At 36.5% G+C, this 23,521-nt stretch overlaps 3 protein-coding genes across 7 annotated transcripts in view; 1 reads left to right on the forward strand and 2 right to left on the reverse strand.

Moving 5' to 3' along the window:
- Positions 1-9,737, reverse strand: part of LOC129278488 (hyalin-like) — a 29,078-nt gene extending 19,341 nt beyond the window's left edge. Inside the window, exons 1-7 of the mRNA XM_064095674.1 lie at positions 9,455-9,737; positions 6,235-6,492; positions 5,552-5,812; positions 4,568-4,837; positions 3,634-3,888; positions 1,181-1,438; positions 377-643 (exon numbers count right to left, since the gene is read on the reverse strand). Coding sequence (XP_063951744.1) covers positions 377-643; positions 1,181-1,438; positions 3,634-3,888; positions 4,568-4,837; positions 5,552-5,812; positions 6,235-6,492; positions 9,455-9,737 — 1,852 coding nt within the window. The remainder of the gene's footprint in view (positions 1-376; positions 644-1,180; positions 1,439-3,633; positions 3,889-4,567; positions 4,838-5,551; positions 5,813-6,234; positions 6,493-9,454) is intronic.
- A 3,656-nt stretch (positions 9,738-13,393) lies between these two features.
- Positions 13,394-15,691, forward strand: LOC129271141 (insulin-like growth factor-binding protein complex acid labile subunit). Its single transcript, XM_054908507.2, has one exon. It carries the CDS (start codon positions 13,394-13,396, stop codon positions 15,689-15,691), a length of 2,298 nt encoding a protein of 765 aa, XP_054764482.2.
- A 3,609-nt stretch (positions 15,692-19,300) lies between these two features.
- LOC129278441 (mucin-17-like) overlaps positions 19,301-23,521 on the reverse strand; it is a 61,104-nt gene continuing 56,883 nt past the window's right edge. For all 5 annotated transcript variants that reach the window (XM_064095010.1, XM_064095012.1, XM_064095011.1 and 2 more), the window contains one exon: positions 19,301-21,607. In XM_064095010.1, the coding sequence (XP_063951080.1) occupies positions 21,210-21,607 (398 nt within the window). In that variant the 3' untranslated portion in view covers positions 19,301-21,209. The remainder of the gene's footprint in view (positions 21,608-23,521) is intronic.

The raw sequence follows: 23,521 nt of genomic DNA on the forward strand, positions 1-23,521 counted from the left end.
CTGATACATTTAAGCATGGATAATTCTTTTTATGCACTTGGATCAGGCACTCATAAATTAAGAAAGGTGTCCCAAAAATTACTTTAGTCTCATCTTGAAAAAAAGCAAATACCTTCAACTGACATTGTTGAATGCATCCTAGGTGAACAACATAATTTACATGTATGCATCAAAAAGTGCCTATGAAAACAAGCTATTCTATTCATCTGCTTTTTATAATCAATGAGACTCAATCATTGGAAACCAGAATGCATAAATTGAGTGTTGCTATGTCAAGAAATCCTCACAAGATTTTTGTGACAGTGGGTTTTAGATTTTGGGGCAAATGACCTTTATCTCCAAATGCTCAGATTCTATCTCTGGACTGGCAAATTACCTGTTGGGGTTTGGCTTGTCACGATCACTACAAAACTGCAGGTAGCAGTGTTGCCAGAGTTGTCTCTTGCAGTATAGGTAACAACGGTCTGACCTAAAGAGAACTGTGAACCAGGAGTCCTATCTGGGATCAGAGACGGCGTGCCTGCATTATCAGTTGCTGTTGGTGCTGTCCAGAATACAGAGACTGTATTTTGACCAGCCGGAAGGAAAGCGGTCTGAGTGCCGGGACATCCTGATATAACAGGGTTTTGATTGTCTCCAGAACCTGCAAAAACATTTGAAAAATAAAAATTACATGGATTCTCAGATGCACACTGTCAATATTTATTAAAAAAACCTTTGCCAGATCTGTTACCCGAAAGTATACTAAGAACACTTTCTCTTCACTGAGTTAACATGAATAGTTGATTTGCTTTGATTTGCCTTTTAGTGAGGTGATAGTGAGACTATGACAATTTGCTTTAACATGACTTCTTTTGTTATGAGTGGCATTGTGAACTCTGTGTGTACTAAGATCATGACATGGCCATTATATATAAGCTGGTAAATCATGATATTCAAGATATTGAGTGAATAGGAAAGTGTTTCAATGTATGCCTCCAATATCCACCTACACGTGTAGGTGCTTGAGACATTTTGAGAACACTTAAATTATACAGTAATGATTCTGATGACAATAATACAAAATATCATTTCAAAATGAGAATATTAATAATATTATAAGTAATGATTACAAAAGTATAATTATTTAAGCTACTATAAGTTCGACTGATAAATAAGGAGATGGAAACGAAACAGTTACCTGAGCTTGTCACGATCACTACAAAACTGCAGGTAGCAGTGTTACCAGAGTTGTCTCTTGCAGTATAGGTAACAACGGTCTGACCTAAAGAGAACTGTGAACCAGGAGTCCTATCTGGGATCAGAGACGGCGTGCCTGCATTATCAGTTGCTGTTGGTGCTGTCCAGAATACAGAGACTGTATTTTGACCAGCCGGAAGGAAAGCGGTCTGAGTGCCGGGACATCCTGATATAACAGGGTTTTGATTGTCTCCAGAACCTGCAAGAACAATTGAGAAATAAAAATTACATGGATTCTCAGATGCACACTGTCACTATTGATTAAAAACCCCATTTGCCAGATCTGTTACCCCAAAGTACACTAAGAACACTTTTTCTTCACTGAGCTAACATGAATCCTGATATAACAGGATTTTGATTGTCTCCAGAACCTGTACAATTTTAACAATAATGAATAAGAATAAAATAATCAAAAACAGTATTTAACCAGATTTAACAGGGTTGTGATTGCCTCGAAAACCTGTGCAATTATCAGAATAAGAATAACAGAATTGTAAACAGTATTTCAATAGTGAGAGTACCGTACAAATGTTATGTAGTATGTATTTAACTTCATGTTATCCTTTCAGTCATTCACCTTCACTTGTTTACAAACTCCCCCAATGTCATCTAAGAATTCCTAAACCCCAATAGCATTTAACTCCTAAACCTTGACCATAAAAGACCAACCCTCAGTGACGTCAGCTAGCTTCAAGGAAGAAGTATGACTCCAGCTCCAGTCACTTGCACAGAGCATCACCACACCCCTTATACCAGAGAAACTTTGATAGACAGTTACCTGTAGACCAATCAGATCAAGTTTAGATCACTCCCACCTTAAATTGTTACACCCCCAAAACTAATGATATAAATAAGACTTGATTATTAGAGAGATAGAATACAACGATAGAATATACAGTAGACCCAGTGACCCACACTCATCCAGATAGACTGACTGACTTCAAGACTTAGACGTCCATCGAATATTAATTTAACTTCACTCCGAATCTCAATCTGATACTTCTAAATTATTTTATATTCATCGTCTCCTATTATATCTGAATCTTCATGTACTTCGAACTGTAGCTTAATAGTGATGATGAAATACTTTGTGATTTTGAACTGTATAACTTTCTCCAAAGTTTCTTCATTACGCTTCCCTTCTTATAATTACCGATCCCAACACGACACAAATTCTACAGGTTGGCTTTTCAGCAACTATATAGGGATTACACACACTTTGTTGCAGTTAAAAGCCATCAAGTTGTTCTCAAATGCTGGTGACCCCTTGAACAAACATTATCCATGCTGTTCTGTCTTGTGAAAGCAAGCTCAGTTCTTGCAAAGATCTCCCAGTTGCTTTTCTTCAGTAATCCCTTCAAGTACTCTTCCTCTTTTCCCTTTTGCCTTGTACTTTGCCAAACATGATGTCCGGGGGCCCATCTTACAAAGAGTTGCGATTGATCTGATCAATGGCAACTATGGAAAGCCAGCAAAGTCAACATATAAAATGTATGTTTGTTCAAAAGATTTTCTAGATATGAATGTATATCCATGAATTCATTAATTTCTTGACAATTTGGTGTGTTCTCCTTTGTTTACAAAGGACATTTTGCAAATTTCCTATAGAAAAAATTATGGAACTGATGGATTTCCATAGAGTTACGATTGATCCAATCAATCGTAACTCTTAGTAAGACTGGGCCCTGTTCCACACCTTTTGATTTGATAAAGTGTCAAACACACTAGGGTTGGCCTAAATTCTGTCTGATCTTGCACAGCCAAACACATGTATGTAAGAAAATAACCCTCTTTTTAGGTGCATGGTGTGTGTTGATAGGATTGATGATCTAAAACTCACTCTTTCATAGTGTTTATTACTGGCCCTTTCATTGAGGTCATTTATTGCTTTCAAACAGGTAATAGAAAGTATTTGTTTTCATTTATACACCTTAAGGGCTCTATAAAATACAAGCCACCTTTTTTAATCCCTTGCCTCATGAAATCATATGCTCCTTGTGTCAAGCCTACATGAAATGTGTCATTCAGTAGACACCACGTTGACTGAGTTCTCCAATATTTTTGCCCTTCTGTACCAATCTCACAAAAATTACGGCATATGATTCTTGATCAAGTTTATTTGTCATATTCTCTTTGCTTTGTATATATGCTTTCTCATTTTGCTATATCATGTGGATAAAAACACAACCTTCAGTGTTAACATACTTTACGTGCTGGCTACAAACATCAAACATGTCAAACAATGGCTTGGAACGTTGTTGACTTATAAAGAGTAAATAAAATATTCTAACATCCCACACGTGCAGAAGATTTAATGTGGTACGAAGTTTATTTTTCAAACAAGTGCCTCAACTGTGTAAATGCTTTCCATGACAAGTTTGATTGTATCATTACCTGTCTGCTGCACGATGACATTGAAGGTGCATACATCCTGTAATCCTGCACCGTCCGTTGCCGTGTACATGACAGGCGTGACTCCCAGGGGGAAGGTGCTTCCTGGGGTGGAGGTAGAGACCAGATTGGCCGTTCCTTGAGCATCAGATGCAGTTGGTGCAGTCCAAGAAGCCTGGGTAGCAGAAGCACCCGGAGGAGCCTGCACCACCACGTTCGATGGACACCCAAAGATTTGTGGCGGTGTGCTGTCAACGCCTTCAAGATCAGAATGAGAATGCTTTAGATGTCTGATTTGGGATATTTATCTTTATTATATATCTTTATCTCCTCTCGGTACTTAATTCAAACAAACACTTGTTTATGGTAACTCCCGTAGAACTCGGCAGGACAGCGTATTGCTGGTAAACGCCAAGCTGGTATACATGTATAACCAATTACCTAGGAAACATTTTACGTCTAGGTTCATCAGTCATAATGGCTGACCTTGTAGACGACAGATACTCTTATTTTTAGTACGGAAATAGCGAAGTTCAAGTACAAGTTTAGATTAATTTCTTGACACTTCTTTGATCTATAAATTAATACAAATACATGACAACTATGATTGAAATTTAGATGTAAACATTGAAATTATTATACATTAAAAAAAGAAGAAGAGATGAGCTAAAGAAGATTAGAGAGAATCTTATTCCAGGAGTTCATCCCTCATGAACAACATATATTGTCTTCATATTGTGCAAGGAGAAAGCATAAAAAAGAAGAAAACATGTGGAGGGCATGGCCATTTATTGCACATAAGATTTAAGTCCATTCATTTGCAAGAGTCAACGTCAAACATCTCTCTTTTTTACAAGTGCACAAAGCTCTTCCTACACTATGAATATACAGTGAACTCTCATGAATAACTACAGATAGTTATAAAAGGGACACTCACTTCCGCCCTGACCAGTTACGATCACATTGAAGTTGCAATTTGCAAAGTTGCCTTGTTGATCAATGAAGATATAGCGTACAGGAGTGGAACCAACACCAAATCCATCACCGGGATCATGGCTTGACCAGATTCTAAGATCTTGAGGTGAAGTGCCTATGTCAGTGGCAGTTGGCACTTGCCATGAGGCGGTTGCAGTGGGGTTTGAGCCAGCATTAACAGTAACATCGCTTGGACAGGAAGGAATGGTTGGGCTGCTTGTATCAGAGCCATCTATATATATATTCATGTAATAAATTAACAAAGAGAATAGCTTCAACTTTAACTCTAAAAATCAATCTGTTGTCTTCTTGGACTGGAAGAGTCAGTCATCGATGATTATCGCTTTGCTAAAATAACTATAGAAAATATAAAATGAAAATAATTGTGACAGAATTTCAACAATCACATGTGTAACATCATTGTAATCCATTTATTATACATTTGTGCTATTAAAAAAAAAGTTAGTGAAGCCCACCACAAAATGCACTCCTTCATGCTAAGTGCTGAATACAGAAAACAACACTGCAATGTTCAGAGAACCCAAAGAAACAAACTTTATTGAATGTAATATTTATCACAATCAAATATCTAAAACATGGCAGAACTTGAACACTTTAGATATGTTCATTTTCTGGTAGGGTTCACAAACTTTTAAGCACCACTGTATATCATGTCCTAAATCATATCTCTACTCCACGTAACAAAACGAATTGGAAGTTGTGTGTAGTCTGCAATTTACAATAATCCAAAATGAATTCCACAATGACATTTGTATTCTGAAATCCTGCACACCATCCACATTCCTACACATGATCCGCGTTCTTATGTGTAAAATAAAATCTTACATATAATACATAACCCTAGACAGAGCCCGCCATCCTTCTTTTGATTCACAATACCATTCCACAATTTTATTCATTTGAGCTTCAATTTCTTCCATCCTACCTGAAACAGAGACAAAGATTGGACACGCTGCGGAATTCCCTGCAGCATCTGTGAAAACATAATTAAATGGCCCGTAATCTCCAGGTGGGACGAATATGGATGAAAATGGAGGTGTGCTGGATGGGGATATCTCTACACCGTTGTCGGTGGCAGTTGGCACATTCCAGCTGACTGGAACGACCTCGCCATTTGAAACGGCCGACACCGACTCATCACAGCCGCTGATGACAGGTGGAATGTTGTCCTGTGTAGTACCACCACCTATACAGAAAGGAACAAAATATGTTAATAGAGTTATTCAAACAAATGCAATATACAAATCGCGAGGAGGCATGAGATATGTGATAGTAAGAGATTTCGCAATGAGAAATATAGTACCATTGCACAAATAAGAATATTTGCTATTTGTGTTCTACAAAACCTCAAAAATATGAAATATTATATTTTTTCCCACATTAATCAATGAGAATGAGGAAAGAATTATTGAAAGCACAGAGGAAAATCCCTCTGTGCTTCAAGCGCTCATATCTGCAGCAGCGCACCCGACCCAACTGGTATTGCATCTGCATTTGTTTGCTTATGTAAAATTAGTCCCTTCTCAGGTTAGGATAATTCACTAAATCCAGCTTGTATAAGTCTATTGTGATTTATGTATATGCTCAGATGAAATGAGTATCCCATACCTTGCATGGTGACAATGATATTGAAGACACAGGTCTCTTCCAAGCCAGCTCCATCTCGAGCCGTGTAGGTCACGGGTGTACTGCCTAGGCTGAAGACACCGCCAGGCCCTGGTCCAGCGGTCTGGATGACCGTTGGTACTCCAGCATTGTCCGTTGCTGTAGGTGTTGTCCATACTGCGGTGGTTGAAGTCTGACCTTGGCTTACAGTAATGGTTTGAGATGATGGGCAGGTCACAAACACGGGAGATGTAGTGTCCCCTTCATTAAGCAAAGAAATGGTTGTTTGTGATACAATTACATTTTTTTTTACTGTATTTCTTACACTCTTACACAGCATTGGTCTCATACAAAGAATATGGTTATTTATTTTTGAGAGATAGATATCACTAATGTGAATGGAATTTGAATTTGAATGCTGCATCTCAAAGCATAAAAGGAATCAGATTGTATGGTTTGCCAACCCAATAATCTACCACTTTTCTTTGACTTGAATCTCATGTATATTTTTATAATATAAGTTGATCCAATAGAACTGATTTTATCATTTATCTGGACTTATCAAATTGAAAGATATTGACTTACTCATTGACCTCCTCTGCAATGATTCTCATTAAAATTAGAATTCAAACTTTTGGTTTCAATGTAAAATATCACATTTCTTTCCCTGATGAACAAACTGTTTGACAGAAAGATTAATTTCCAGGAAGGGATTGGTTCTGAACTATGTATGACAAGGCAAACTGCCAGGGTCCCATTTCATAAAAGACTTGTTATAATAACAAATGCATAATTTCTATAACAAATTTACTATCAGCCAACCAGATTGAAGGATTTCAGTAGCTTTTAACTATTACTGCAAATACAGTTGCACTCAAAAGTTAATCGTAAATTCCACCACAAAATGCATTCCCTCATGCTGAGTGTTGAATGTATATAACACTACAGTGTTTGGCAAGCCAAGAGAAACAAACTTTATCGAATGTAATATACACAACAAAAAAAGTAAGTCCCCCTTAAACAAACATCAATAATTTCCGAACCAATGCAAGTTTTTAATATATTTTTACACTAGCGTGTAGGTAATTTTATAAGCTATCCTCTGAGTAAAAGTTATGGACGTATTTTACGTCATGCTTCAGTGAGCACCGTCATAAGGCAAAAATGTCACTTTTCAAAAGTCACAAGCCATATATCATTACTTTGATTCCATTTTATTGGAGCTAAATCCACATTCTCATCATGAAAAATAGTCAGAAGGCTTGTAAAAGGTACTTTCTAAAAGACGATATAACTTTTTTGACTAAATTTCACGGTTGAATAAACACAAGTCCAAATTTGCTATAATTGGATTTTTTACACATTTCTATCAATAAAAATGATAGAATATGATGACAGATATTTTTGGGAAGAGTATCTTCAACAATATTCATCGTTTCACGGTTCAATGAACATTTATTGAAACAAAAAATACGATTTTTAAATATCATAGGCATATATTGTTTCATTTTGGTAACTGACAAAATATCTTTTCTCAATTTTTTCGTTATGTTCATGACCAATTAACATGCTTCAATGATTCAAAGGCGTTTAATTAAACATTCACGCTTGAATGAACATGTGGAATGTGATTAGCTCTTTTTTACGTTATTGGAAAAATTGCAATTTGTAACTATGGATATCTGTCACAAACCTCCTTGCATAGTTCATTTGATTTGATTTTTATGAAAATCCCGATGTTTAATGCATCAGTGAGCACACAATATTTGAAAATTATGCAAATGAGAAGAAAGTTCAAGGCCTTGGCCCCACTCTGTGCCGTATCGAATGGTTATTTTGGTGTGCGCGCCTTTTGGATAGTGTTACTCTGAAGCCATGTGCGAAGTTTCATGAAATAACTGTTGGCAGAAGTAACAAAAACCGTCCATGAAACAAACCCTCATTTCATACTTGTTAAAATTTTGACTTCCTCTCTCATAGACTTGTGTACATTATGGGTGCATATGTTTAAGAATAAGTAACCCCTTATTCAATATGGTGGAACTTTTTTTCAAGGCTGTCTTTAGCAATGTCATTTGGCAGTAATGTTTATCAACCTATGGGCAGAATTCTGTGCAAAAATGAAATCGATTTGCTTATTTATGGATGAGTGAGCACGCATCAAAGTGAGAAAATTTGTATTTTCAATGTCACAGACTCATTTTAAAGTGAATATTGGGGGCAAATTCGGTTTCAAATGTGACATCAATTGCTGTTGTTTTTATCATCCATCATTTCTATCACCACACACTTTCCGAACTTTAAACATTTTCATGGTTGAGCGAGCACATTCGAAAACTTAGGAATGAATACTCCAAATACTGCATAAATGTATTCTTTTCCTAACAATTTCTCATGATCAGTTTAATTTATGGACAAATCAGTGGTGGATCCAGAATTTTAAAATGGGGGAGGGGCCTATAATCGGGGGAGACACCAACATTTTCGAATTTTAACATGATCTAACAGGTTGTAGAGGATACTACCATAAACCCCTATGATGATACGTCACAATACAGGGGCCGCGGAACGGTTTTCAAAGTGGGGGGGGGGGGCTGACCATGCAAAAAATCACAATCGTTTGGTCATTTTTACATTTTTGTACATGCTTTTAGAAAAAAATTGGGGGGGGGGGGCTGAAGCCACCCCCCCGCTTCCGCGGCCCCTGCAATACATTGTGCTCACTCAACCATGAACATACGATATCAAAATTGTGTGTGGAGTGGCTAAATGGTGGATAGTAAAATAGCATAACACCTTAAAATTCACCTAAAAACAACTTTTGCCCAACTTTGTATTTGCACAATCTGAAAAACGACTCTTGTGACTTTCGAAAATGGTCACATTTAATTCAATCTTTAATTACTCATGCATGACTCGACCGATCAATCTCATTTTTCACCAGAAGTTGTCTAATGAGTGTAGAAAACCACCTACGAAATATCATATCTCAAAATAATTCCGTTCAAAAGTTAAAGCAATTTGATTTAGGGGGGACTTACTTTTTTTGTTGTGTATATATTATCACCTGACTTCACAATTACATATCCAAAACATGGCAGAACTTGAACACTTTAGATATGTTCATTTTCTGGTGGGGTTCACTAACTTTTGAGCATCACTGTATGTTACTATCACAAGTTTTATAAAACGGGCCCCACATGAATTAGAAGAGGACGAATACCTGTGGTTGTTGTACCACTGACAACGACATTGAAAGAGCAGAAAGCCTCAAGCCCACTAGAATCTCTTGCTGTGTACGCTACGGTGCGAGAACCCAAGGGAAACGAGTCACCAGGGTTGAAGTTGGAGAACAGCAATGGAGTCCCAAGGTTGTCTGTAGCTGTTGGCTCTATCCAAGATACTGCCACAGATGGGGATCCAGCAGGCAGGGTAGCGAACTGATCTGTGGGACAGTTCGTGATTATTGGTGGTACTGTGTCTCCTGTGTAGGTGAAAGTAGTCATGGTTTTGAAGTCATGTGACTAAATCAATCCATTTTTTATCTATAAATTTTTATATTTTCAATTTTATTATTATTATCATTTTATTCTATTTTATTTATTCATTTATTTGTATTAATTCATTCTTTTTTTGTTGGGGGGGGGGGAGGTGTATTTATATAAAGAATAGTGTTTATATAAAATAGCTCTGGTACAAATTCCTCTAATTATCCATAGACCCTCTAATTATTCATAGATCTTTTAAACTCCAGGATATCTTTATCCATGCATTTTAGGATAACAAGAAATTGGATTTCTCTATCAGTACAAGATTGAAAATAAATAACACATTTAACATATGAAATCAAACTTGGAATCATAATGCCTCCTGCAACCACCCTTGGGCTGAGGCATAAACACTTGAAGAAATACAGTAAAAACCAAAAAAATACTATTCATGCCCATTAAAGTAAATAATATGATCATTCCCAGCATGTGAAAAGTTGTTTTGGTTTCATTTTAGCTCTCATTAAAACGAAATATATACACTGCAAGGGTATCTCATTACTAATTAAACTTGAGTAAAAAGTGCAAGACCTTAGATTATTTCATACAGTCATGATGTAGGGTGTAATTGTGCAATACATCTTCGTTCTGTTTTTTGTTAACATCACTTCCTCAATGATAATGCATTTTTATAAGTACAATGATAAATATATTAATGGTTTTTGACGAGTGTAATTATAATATAAACCAAGGTCTACCTAGATGTTCACTAAATACCGCAATTAGAACTCATTACAAATTGTCTTGAAATAATGGTTGCAAAACTTTTTTTCATCTTTAAACCATGGGAAATATCCCAGTAAACACGAGAAGCAAGTGTCAACGAATTATAACCTTTAAATTTAAACTTTAAGCACTCCATGATTTTAGCATAGACTTAGGCTTTAGATTATTAAATTAAACAGAGTTCACAATACGGTCCAAGGGGTTTTGCTACCCAGGGAGTTTTACTAGACTAAACGGGGCTATATGTCAGTCTATAGCTGTAGCATGTATGTATTAATACTGTTTTGTATACAAGTCTAATAGACTTTGAATTAAATCACATTGAAATCATATCGCCTGGGCATTTTTCTATCAATCAAGTGATTGATCGATGGAGATTGATGACTACTGTTAAAAGCTACCAAAATCCATGCATCTGATTGGATTATAAGCAAATTTGTCATTGAAAATCATTGATAAGATGCTCTAAGACACACACCCCTGGATTAAATATTCCATGCCTGGGAAGGCCAATGATGGTACATAACAAAAGATACTGAAACTTGTATGAAAGCAAAATAAGATCATTATCAGGCTCGTTATGACTTTTTTCCAATTTCAATTCTTAATTTGTCAGATATCATCTACAATGATTTGTTTTGATGATGGCTCTCATCCTGGAAATGTGGGATCCTGTTTTGCATTTGGTTCAGATTTCAAGAATAAATAAGGAAACGAAAATTGAAAAGTACCACAGGAAATGGTAATAAAAAGTACACTTCTTACTTAAACCACTTTAAAGGTATGTACATGAGTGGTAGCAAATTAAAATGAAAGTGATTCCAAATAGTCTAATATTATACAGCATAACAAATGTTTCCATTTCAAAGATAACCATTGATTTGAGTCACCATCACTGGAGACCTTCAAATCTGAACTGAAGTCTTATCTTTTCTAACAGTATTAGTTATTGTCACTTTGACACTCATCCAAACTTTCTTATTCTTTCTTTTCTTGTGCTCCTCAGAATAGAATATTTCTAGACAGATGGCGCTATATATTAAATGCCTTTTATTATTTTTATTATTATTATTTCTGGTAAATTTTCATAATTCTAAAGATCGCAAATAACCTGTTTTGTTTTCTATGCCTAGTTGAACTGTGCCTGGTAAAACATGTGTGCTTCATAGATATCCAATATCCCTATCATTATTATCATATAATAACATTAATAATGAATATTAGTAGTTGTATAATCATTATTCTCATCGTCATTATCACCATATGCTACTGATACACAAGCATGCAGTTCCCCCAAAAGTGGTTCATGGAGCTTTGTATACTTTCATATGCATGAAACATTGACACCAATCTTATTTGTTCTACAAGAATGAATCAAGTGATAAAGACACACATGCCCAGCTACGAACTGTCTTTAATATACAAATCAGTATATTTCGTCATTTTCATTTCAGTTAAAAAAAATCACTTGATCAGTCTTCTACCAAGGTAGAGTGGAGCACTTTGCCCCAGTGGACTTAGTCTCCGGACTTTAAAACAGAGGGTCATGGGTTGTTGTGCAGTCAACCCAGGTGAGGTAAATGGATACCTGGTAGGAATTTATTCCTTTAAATAGCTTGTGCAGGGTAATAATATTCAAAGTGCTTATGGATCAAAGTGCATCGAGATGTCAGATAATATACAGGAACAGTACAGTAATACACAAGAACTGAATTTAATCATTATAAAAAAAAAAGATTCATAGATTAAAAAAAATGTCACCAAGACATTCCTCTATGTGTGAATACCAGTATTTGCATATGTACAAATACTTCTGTAGACTTTAAAGTACTATATTAAAAAGTGTTTTTTATTTTTCTATTAATTTAGGTTTATTTATAGCTTCTTGTACTTCCCCATGTTGTATGGCAATAACAGACAGATGTTTCAACTGCTTAGTTTGAAATCATGAGGAAATCCCTCAAAAAATGAAACATGTGCATGGCATTGTAATGAAACTAATGGAACATAGATTTTGTAAACTGGGAAGACACACCTTCATGGATTAGAGACTCCGCCCATTTCATTTCCATTACCGGTATATCTTTTAGATATTTAAAAACAGTTTCTTCCTGGCACTAATACTACATTAGAGAACTTCAATGGGATGCAAATGTGAAAGTCACAAAAATCGTTTTCAACTGTTACAGTATATCCTGTAACTGAAATTGTTGATGTTGTGCTACAAAGCACGTTTAAAGCTCAAATATAAATATCGATACTGAAGATCTGTTATGAGTACCGTGCTGTGGAGAGGAATGATGACATAGTGTTGAAAAGCTGTTTTTGAATACTCAATCTTGATAAGTCAAGTTTGGTGAATAAAAGAACAAACAGCTACGAACATGGCAAATTGTGCCCCGTGCTTTATCTCAGTGCTGGCAGCAGTGGAGTTTTTCCTGATGCATATTCTCCCTTTAACAAACAATGCACCTGCTGAGGAATATCGTTGGATCCCTAGCAACTGCAGCTTCATCAACTCAAGTCATGGACTATCGGTCAAATGCAGGAACAAAGGGCTCCTGGATGTCCCAGCACACTTGCCCAAGGAGGCCACACTCCTGGACCTATCTAAAAACAACTTGACAATCCTGCATAATAGTTCATTTAAGGATGTCCCAAATCTTGATTCTCTGATTGCTTCTCAAAACCCCATTTCATTTATTGAAACCAAGTCTATGTGGCCACTGACAAAACTGAGATCCCTCCTGTTGATTTCTTGTCGTCTCCAGACAATGTCGCCACTGCTCTTCATAAAGAACAATCTACTCACAAGACTTCTGTTGAGAGGCAATCATCTTAATGTAATACCTTCTGAAGCGCTCTCAGTCATTACAAGACTGTCGGCAATGGAGTTAAGTTATAATCGGATACGTGGTCTCAACTTTGATGGGTATCCAATACATCATAATCTAAAACGGATTAACCTTCTGTTTAATAGCATTGAAGAAGTTCACCCGAGCGATTTCCTCCCTCTGCAAAATGCTTCCATCTCATTTTTGTCATTAGCCTCAAATAAGATTAAGAAGTTGCACAGTTATGCATTTCATCATCTGCATTCAATTAAGAGTCTACATCTAGAGGGCAATCAGTTGAATTCTTTTGATATTCAGCCTTTTCTAGGTATGACATCGATTGGAGAATTATCTGTCTATGGTTGTGGAATCTATCAGCTTCTTCCACTTGGCAATGCATCATATCAAAATGAGAGCATTCCATCAGTATCTATTCTTCAAATGAAAAGTAATATGATAAAGAATGTACCCAATGGTTCATTTTGGGGTTTTACAAGACTTCAAACCCTTGTTCTGAAGGACAACAAAATGAGAACTTTTGGTAATCAATCATTCTGTCTGCTTAGAACTCTTAGAGAACTGGACATTTCATATAATAAAATAGAATTGATACCAGCTCAAACATTTGCTTGCTTACCCAGACTAATAAAGTTGAATGTGTCACACAATTTTATAAGAACTCTTTCACCACTGTCCTTCAATGGAATTCCAAGGATAACATCTATTGGGCTGTCCCATAATACAATTGTAGATTTGAACAGTGAAAAAACCGTTTGGACTCTTGAAACCCTCCTTAAACTTGATATATCAAACAACGATATACATTTCATTTCTCAAAGCATATTTCAAGGGCTCTCATATTTAACAGAGTTAAATTTATCTTTCAATCCATGCCATTCTTATAGTGCCAAAGCATTCAAAGATCTTCCAAACTTGGAAAGATTACTACTGTTTAATCAGAAGAAGATCTATCTACAGACTACCTTCCAGCAACTTCATACAGTCCTTTACTTGGATATTTCAAATGCTCAAGTCAAAGCTTCACGATATTCAATAGAACAATTTGTCAATATGACTCACCTTCATGATTTACATATTGAGAAAGCACATCTGACAAGCAGTGACCTATATGACGAGAACAGCAACCAGTCTCTATTTACTGGACTCTATTCATTGAAAAAATTGCACCTCAAGGAAAACTTTTTACACAGCCTGGATAGCAGGGTGTTCAACAGCCTTCCAAACCTGTTCTACCTAGATATGAAAAACTGTAGGATTCTTGAACTGAGGCCAAGATTGTTCCATTTCCTACCCTCTCTTGCTATTTTATACCTCAGTGACAACAAATTGGTTAAGATTTCTGAAGACACATTCCATGGTCTCTTTTACTTGAAGCTGCTTTACATCCAAAATAATAGCCTCCATGGTCTGGAGACAACAACGTTTGCCCAGAATTCAAGACTTACGTACCTTTATCTTCCTGGAAATCAAATCAGTATCATCAAACCAGGAACAGTTTTGCCATCGAACAACTCTCTTCGGTTGGATATATCCAGAAACCCATTCACTTGTGGATGTTCGTTGACATGGTTCAGGCAGTGGCTCGACTCAGCTGACATAGATTTTAGGCATCCAAACCAAACAGTGTGCTCCAGTACTTCATTGAAAGAACTGAACAATAAACCCATTCTTTCATTCCACCCTAAAGATCACTGCGGTGTAAACATTGTTCTCATTGCAGTTCTTTCCTTCTCAGGTCTCCTGGTTGGTATGCTGGCCATGCTTGCATACCATAAACGATGGTGGTTGAATCACAAACTCTTCCTCCTCAAACTTGCTGTCATTGGCTACGAGGAAATGGAAGAGGAATTCAATGCTGGCAACTACCATCATCATCTCAACCTTATGTTCCAGGAAACAGAACAGGAATGGGTCAATCAGATCATGAAACCTGTCCTGGAGGAGAGGTTGCCACATCTGCAGAACATCATCTTTGGAGATGAGGATCTTCACCTGGGTATGTACTACATCAATGCACTCTATGATGCCATTGACAACAGCTTCAAGACAGTCTTGTTGATCAGCAACCAGTCTGTAAAAGATGCGTGGACAATGACCAAGCTCCGCATGGCTCTGGAGCACGTCAATGACACAGCATTTGACAAAGTCATCCTGATCTTTATAGAGGAGATAGAGGATGAGAACATGCCATACCTTGTCAGGTTGTTCCTGAGTAGGAACAAACCTTACATGTTGTGGACGGATGATGAAGACGGACAGGAACTATTCTGGGCTCAATTTGAAAGAAGCATGAGGGCAAACAGGGCTATAAACAATGCTATTCCACTGTAAAAATATGATATTGACTGACACTGACGAGAACATTATGTATGTTGCCATAACAAGATCATATTGTCCTGTGCTGTTGTTTCTTTGAGGGCAATTTTTTTTATATTACCTGAAATTAGAATTAGCCAATACTATTATCACCTACAGATATCAAAAGTATGTATAATTTGAGATTAGTTTCAGTGCCTGTTTGAGTTTCATTTACCCAGGCAGGTATGTAATCCCATTTGAAATAGACACCCATTGAATATAACTTTGGCTAAATTTGGTATAAACTGACAATTAATAGTATTAAGAAGCCAATTAAATATATGAAATGCTTCATCAAAATCAAGTTTATTTCTTAACCCTTAACAAACTGGGGGGGGGGGGTCAATTTGACCTCCCCTCAACAAATTTCGTCACTACACCGTCGTGCGAAATTTTTTGACTGCGCTGCTCCCTGACTTTTTACTTTCAAGTCTTGTGCATCTTTTGAGACCAAATTTGCGACGCCAGGGTACGCGATTTTGAAATAACACAACATTTTGTAAGTGCATGTCAAACCTGAAATAGCTCAAAAACATGATTCCGTGTACAAAGTCAATGCAAATTGTGTTTTTCAACCAAAAATCATAAATGTATGATTATTTTTACTTTTGTTGGTTTAAATGTATTTATTTTAGGCTATTCATGATCGCAAAATGGTCCCCGACAAAGTTCATTGAAAAAACAATAAGAAACAAAGGTTTGAAAAAACAAGGAAATACATTAGAATTTAAAAAGAATAAAATACATAAGAAATTAATTATGTTTTTGCAATTTTTTGTAGATATTTGTTAGAAATGTAATAATTGATACTCCCACCAAAAATGAGCATTCTACTAGCTATATAAATTGAATCAAAGGCAAAAACATAAAAAAAAACAAATTTAGGGCAAATTTCATATGCTTATTTGCATAATTAATTAATAAAAAATATAAACAATTAATTTTTTTTAAATTTTACTATACAGTCTTGTAGTTTACATCCGGCTCTACGCGCGTGCAAATCAGCAGCCGATATCTGAGGGGGGGGGGGGGTAAAATTGAACCCCCCAGTATATACTGGTCTGAAATAGCCCAGTTAAGATAGGGTTAAAATTAGATGGAGAAAGGACCTGCGATCTTTCTTCCAGATTTTGGAAAGAATCTGTGGCAAAGTTACGGTAACATCACAGGAGGCAGGCAATTTTGAATGGTCATTATGAATTAATATTTTGAAACATCTAACTTCAGACCCTTTTAAATAGGCAAGGACATCATTAGCTGATATGGAATCCATTATTTTTATAAGAATACTTTCATTTGCTGCTGAAAATGTGTGTTATGGCCTGCTGGTCATGGCATCACATTTCAGAGGGTTATAATTTGGTAATTGTTACAGATGCCTTGATTTTTATGTATATTTTGAGATCGCACAACTCTTTTTTCGTACCCTGTCAGAGAAAATAAGTTTAATTTAGTATGATATACCGAAATCATTTGGTAATTTGTTTGTGCTTCATCCTTAAGCAAATATGATATAGGTGAAAATGCACAGGCACTTTTTGGTGTACACAGTATTGCCTGTTTGGAATTTTCATAAGCCAAGGAATATTGACCTAATCTTTTAGTTGAAAGGGAAAACCGAGAAAGGACAACATGGAAATTGTTGAGATGATGGATGTTTGGATGAGCGTTTGTGGGTGATGATGACGAAGTGTGGGGTGAGTGTGTGTGTGTGAATATTGCATTTATTTCTTCATCTTCATCTGATATGTATTCAGGGGCGGATCCAGCCTTCGCCAATAGGGGGGGGCCCGGAATTTGATGATTTTTGGTTTCTTTGAAGGGGTAATCCTAATAATCACTTTTTAGCTCTATTCTTATTAATCTACATAAATATATAATATCATAATCCTTATTTATATAATGCGAGCGCGAAGCGCGAGCTAAATTTTTTGGAAAAATCTTATGTATTTCTTCCTAATATTTGAACATTCTGGGCAATGTTTGTTATCCTGAAAAAGATGTGTATGCAGCTAAATAATTACTACGAACGCGAAGCGCAAGCAGAAATGAACTGATGGAAAAGGTACCTGTTAAAGATTGCATGCAGTTAGCCATGCTATGAAGATGTTACATATTTTTAAAAATCAAATAATGCGAGCGCGAAGTGCGAGCTGAAATTTTTTGACATTTTTACCCGAAGAATGGAAATTCTAAGCACTTTTTGTAACTTAAACAGAATAGGTACACTGTATATAACTAAACAATTAATGCGAGCGCAAAGCGCGAGCGGAAAATTTTGAGATTTAGACCTACTGAACGAGACACTCTATTCATGTTTTGTAAATCATGAAAAGGATGAGTAATTGGGGATCTTCCTAACATTAATAACGCGAGCGCAAAGCGCGAGCAGAAAATTTTCATATGCGTTTTGAACTGATCGAAAAGGTACCTGTTAAGGACTGCCACTTAGCCATGAAGACGTTACATATTTCAACAATCAAATCATGCGAGCGCGAAGCGCGAGCTGAAAAAAATTTGACATTTCTACATAAAGAATGGAAAATTTTAATCAATTTTTACAATCCAGAACAAGATAGCAATATAACTAAACAATTGATGCGAGCGCGAAGCGCAAGCGGAATAAAATCGAGATTTAGACCTCAAAACGGGACACTCTATTCATGTTTTGTAAATCATGAAAAGAATGAGTAATAGGGGATCTTTCTACATTAATAATGAGAGCACAAGGCGCGAGCAAAACACTTTTGATCTGAAACTTTTGTGATCTGAAACTGGATAATGATAATGTCCTTAGGACATGTCATCATATGAAAATGAAGACTGTCTTCCTATTCCTAAGCTCAAGATGAAACAAAAGGGACAATTCAATTATTAAATTAATATCTTATTCATTAATGCCTAATGAGAGCGCAAAATCTGATGATATGATGGCCTCAAAACTGGACATTTCAATCACTTTTGTAATTATAACTAGGATGCATCAGTAAATATATTATTAACTATTAATGCGAGTGCAAATTGCAAGCCTAATTTTTTTTATACACTGTCATGAATATTGAGACATACATAACTCGCCAATCAAAATGCGAGCGTGCAGCGCTAGCTGATATGTTTTGACAATCAGACCTGAAAAGGGATATTTTGAAAACTTTATGGAATACACGAAAATAACAGGTACCTGATAAATCAAAATTTGCGAGCGCACAGCGCGAGCAGAAAATGTTAATATTCAGACCATAAAACTGACATTTTTACAGAACACTTTTAAAAAATCAATTTGTATATCACACAAAATAATGAAAGTTTGATTTCCGAGATGAAATATGTGTTGTATATTGATATTTAAACTCCATATTGAACAAGATATGTAAATCACCTAAAATGCAATGCGAGCGCGAAGCGCGAGCGAAAATTTTATTTAGTGACATGAAAGATTTTCTTAATTATTTTCCAAGTCTTCCCCTCATCTTATTTTATTCACTCGTCTTCTTCCTCTTTTGATTCCCCTTCTTTTTTCTCCTCTCTCTTCCATTCTTTTTTTTCTTTTTTTTTCTTTCTTTCCCCCTTTTTCTTTTTTTTGCTCCGCCAATAGGGGGGGGGGGGGGGGCCCGGGCCCCCCCTGGATCCTCCTATGTATGTATAATTACTGTAAATTTTGGAGGCTTCTTATTTCTATTGCTAACTCTTTTTTGTCTTGCTTTTCTTGTAATAATATTTTTTTTTATATGATTGTACAATTTGATGTTTTTAATGATTTAAAAAAAAATATGAATTTGAATGATTGAGTGAAAATGACTTCCATGTGACATTTCAAACTGTCTGGACTAGTTGAGATGGCACTGTGAGAAATGTCACCACAGGAATGGAGTTCAAACAATGAATAACATTCAAGTTTAAAGAATTAAAGGGACACATAGTTTTTCTCATTCACATTGAAAGGGTGTAATACTTTCAAATTACAATGGCTTGAGCAATTAATGAAATGAAGTAAGAATAAAAGAAATGAGGTAAGACTTATAAACAAGTTCATGATCTATGGCATGATCAGGTGGGTGTTTCATAAAGCTGTTCATAAGATAAGAGCAGCTTTAAGAACGACTGGCGATCCTTTCTTTTGGTAAATGGTTTAATAAATTGGCGATGGTTTAGAGCGCAAGAAAGGTTCACCAGTCGTTCTTAAAGTTTCCTTTAACTTACAAATAGCTTTATGAAACAGCCCCCTGGGCCCCATCTTAAAAAGAGTTGCGATATATCAAATCAACCACAACTATGGAAAGCCATCAACATCAATATCTAAATTGCATGTTTTGTTCAAAATATTTCCTAGATATGCTGAATATTCATACATTGTTTTCTTAAAAATTTAGTGTGCTTCTCTTTATTTGCAAAGGACTTCAAGCAAATTTTCTGGACACAAACTTATGACACTGATAGATTTCCATACAGTTGAGGTCTATAGGAGTAATCGTAACTCTACGTAAAACAGGGCCCTAAGCACACGGCCAGCAAGCATCCAATCTTGCAAGATTGTATAGCTTCCATATTCTGTATCGTTGAACATCTTAAATGTAATTTTCAAAGCTTCCGACCAGACTTATCAAGCTTGATTGAATTTATATATGATGTAATGCTTCATATACACTTAAGGGTAATTTAATTAATATAAATACCAATTCAAAGAAGCTGGAAACCATCTGACTTTCAGCGGCCTTTATTCTGAAGTCTAGGTTCTACTTAGGACTAACATGATCTACCTTTGAGCCTGAATTGGGGGTAGCCAAAACGGTGAATTTTTTTTTACATTGTATGTTTACTGTGTTCTTTAAACATGGATTTAATGATGAAGAAAACTAGTTATTTGTCCCAGAAAGTTATGAATTATTTGAGTATCAAATGAGCTGGTAAATTGAACTTATAATGCTAGAAATTTGTGTCACAATCAGCTATCCGTAGTTATACCACAACTAAGTTGAATTACTGCAACTTTCAGAATGATGAAAACTTCTTTTGAATACTTGAATTTGATTGGCTGTCGGGCAGTGTTACCATGGTATATATCATTGAGTACATCGGTATTATTAATGGTAAATTTTATTCAATGGAGCCCTGGGTGATATCCCAGTTGTTACGCAATACCGTGCATAAGGACTGGACAAACTAGCCACTAAAAACTTTGGCATGTTGGCTCGTATTCTCGAAAGAAATTTCAACTGTACCCTGGTACAAAACCATAGTTTTAGTATGCAATTTCTTTTATTATTACCACTGGTGGATCCAAGGGGGGGGGGGGGCAAAGCCGGCCCATGCCCCCCCCCCCCTTTTGAGAGCCACAATTAAAATTTGTAATGTAAAAATGCCGTTAAAATGGAAGTGTGCCCCCCTTTTGAAAGTGAAGACCTTTTTTTTTTGCTTGTCAAATTTTTCATCGGAAAAATGTGCCCTCCCCTTTTGGAAAATCCTGGATCCGCCCCTGATTATTACACTTGCCTTATAGCGCCCTTTGCCAAACGCCTGCATTTAATTTGATTTTTATTAGTGTATGTGATGAAGCATAATTATGTACGAAGATCTGCATAGTGATTGAAACCTCTTTTGAGAATATGGGCCGGCCGTTGAGTTTGAGAGACATACCTCCATCTGCAGTCACAAAGATTTGGAAAGTGCAGCGGGAGACAAGGCCAGAAGAGTCCCGGGCCTCGTATCGGACCGAGGTTGTGCCGACAGGAAAGGATGATCCTGGGGTAGAGTCCCCAGTGATGGTGACGATTCCAGTGTCATCCGTTGCAGTAGGTGGTATCCAGGTCACTGGAACACTGGATGATCCTGGGGGTGCGGTGACAAACTGACTCTCGGGACACCCACTGATCACAGGCGGATTGGTGTCACCTACAACAAAGATGTGATACATGCATTCAATAATCAGGACTCAATCTTGTGAGTTTCTAAAAAGAGAAGAGCATTATTCAGGCATCTTAATAAAAGCCTGAGACACATTTTACATCACTAATCGTGGGCCCAGTAATATAAAGCTTACCAAATTGATCGAGCAGCTGTTTTTTACGATTGATCATACACAATAGTCAATGCAATCAATTGTAGAAATTAGTCCCGTGATCAATTGCTCAGCCTTATGTTACAGGGCTCTGCTCAAATCCTTTTATTTCATCATAGAAAAAAACAGGAAATGCAGGAAGTTACTGTGAAGGTTTTGGTGGTTGTGATGGTGATAGTCGGTGGGGGGGGGGGGGGAGGTACTCCTGCTACGTGTACAAGATGAGGCACAGACTGTTGCAACTAGAAGTAGCTTTCATGCAGGAAATGGTTTTCACAAGTACTCAACTTACAGCTGCATTTGAAAATATTTTAAGGGGGCGAGGGATTCCTGGTACATGGAGAAGATGAGGCACATAATTGAGGAAGAAGTCTTCATGCAGGAAATGGTTGTCAGGAGTACTCAACTTACACTGCACTTGAAAATACTTTCACAATTATTCAACTCCTATTTCAAACTATATATCTATCACTGAAAATTGTAAATATATGTGTAGTATGAAGATTGATTGATTGAAGATTAATGATACTACCAACATAATTTTTCTTATAGGTGATTGTATATAATCTGTAAAGTTGTACTAAATCATGGTGGAATTTACTTTCTTTATGTTATTGATCTATGAATTGAGTTATAAAGTAAATGGAGGAAATAAAGTGTAGTATGAAGAATAAACGTTCACAAATATACAATATGGTACAATTATTCTTGTCTTCTTTATGTGGAAATTGAATTAATGGTCTTCACATGACTGTATTTGTATACATTCAACTAATAAACCAAATTTATATTAAATTGAATTAATAAAATCCCAAATACTGCAAGCATTAATTACACAGGAAGAAAAGTGTTCACATAGCAGTGCAAAGTGGTGAAGAATTTTACGACTTCCTATAATATAGTTATCAGCTAGGAGGAAATCCGGGCATTACATGAGATCTACATGTATCTAATGCATTTTTAAATTGAGTGCATAATCAAAGGACAACTGGGCCTTGTAGCATAAAGATGAGCAATTAATCATGGGGTATTTTTGAAAGATAGATTAAAAAAAAAATCAACCCCTTAATCAATCATTAAGCTATATGAATTCTGTGGATTCATAATATGGTGCGCCATCTATAGGTTGCAGCGAACAGGCCAAATGTCTAACTTTGCAGTCAATATCGCGCGCAGGCAGCGCACAGTACTGTAATGTGACTGCGATATGCTTCAAAAATGAAAACCGTAAGGCAAGAACTCACAAAAAATGGTTAGAAATATGTGGGCAAATTTCTCTCCCACCTCCTGGACCGTAATAAACAGCATATCCGGTCGAGCCACGTCGGCCAGCGCTGAATAATCCCATGCATGAATGCACTTTAGTACTAGCGCTTGCAACAGATGTCTACTTTTTCCCATGAGGCATTGCGAATTTCGGCATGTCCGCTGCAACTGATAGATGGGGCACCATATTGTGAATCCACCGAATTGGGGGAAGATGACCTCGTTTATGAAGATAAATAACATCAAACAAGTTATGGAAGACATCAAGGTGGGATTTCAGAATTACTTATTTCAATCTTTCTTTCTAATGTAATGGAGAGTAAAGGATTGTTCAGACATGGCATGTCAAAAGCTCAATAAGATCAGAGGCAGACCAAGCGGGATTCAAACCCAAGACCTCTGGATTACCAGACCAGTGTCATAACCACTAGACAACCGGAGTGCCCTTAGTGATCTGGGTTCAAACTATCCCATCGATTGGA

This window comes from Lytechinus pictus, chromosome 2 (genome assembly GCF_037042905.1).
Source record: "Lytechinus pictus isolate F3 Inbred chromosome 2, Lp3.0, whole genome shotgun sequence".
In the NCBI taxonomy this organism is placed as follows: Eukaryota; Metazoa; Echinodermata; class Echinoidea; order Temnopleuroida; family Toxopneustidae; genus Lytechinus; species Lytechinus pictus.

What these genes read in the sequence shown, in the direction of transcription:
- LOC129271141 (XM_054908507.2), top strand. Translation starts at nt 13,394, where the DNA reads ATGGAGTTAAGTTATAATCGGATACGTGGTCTCAACTTTGATGGGTAT.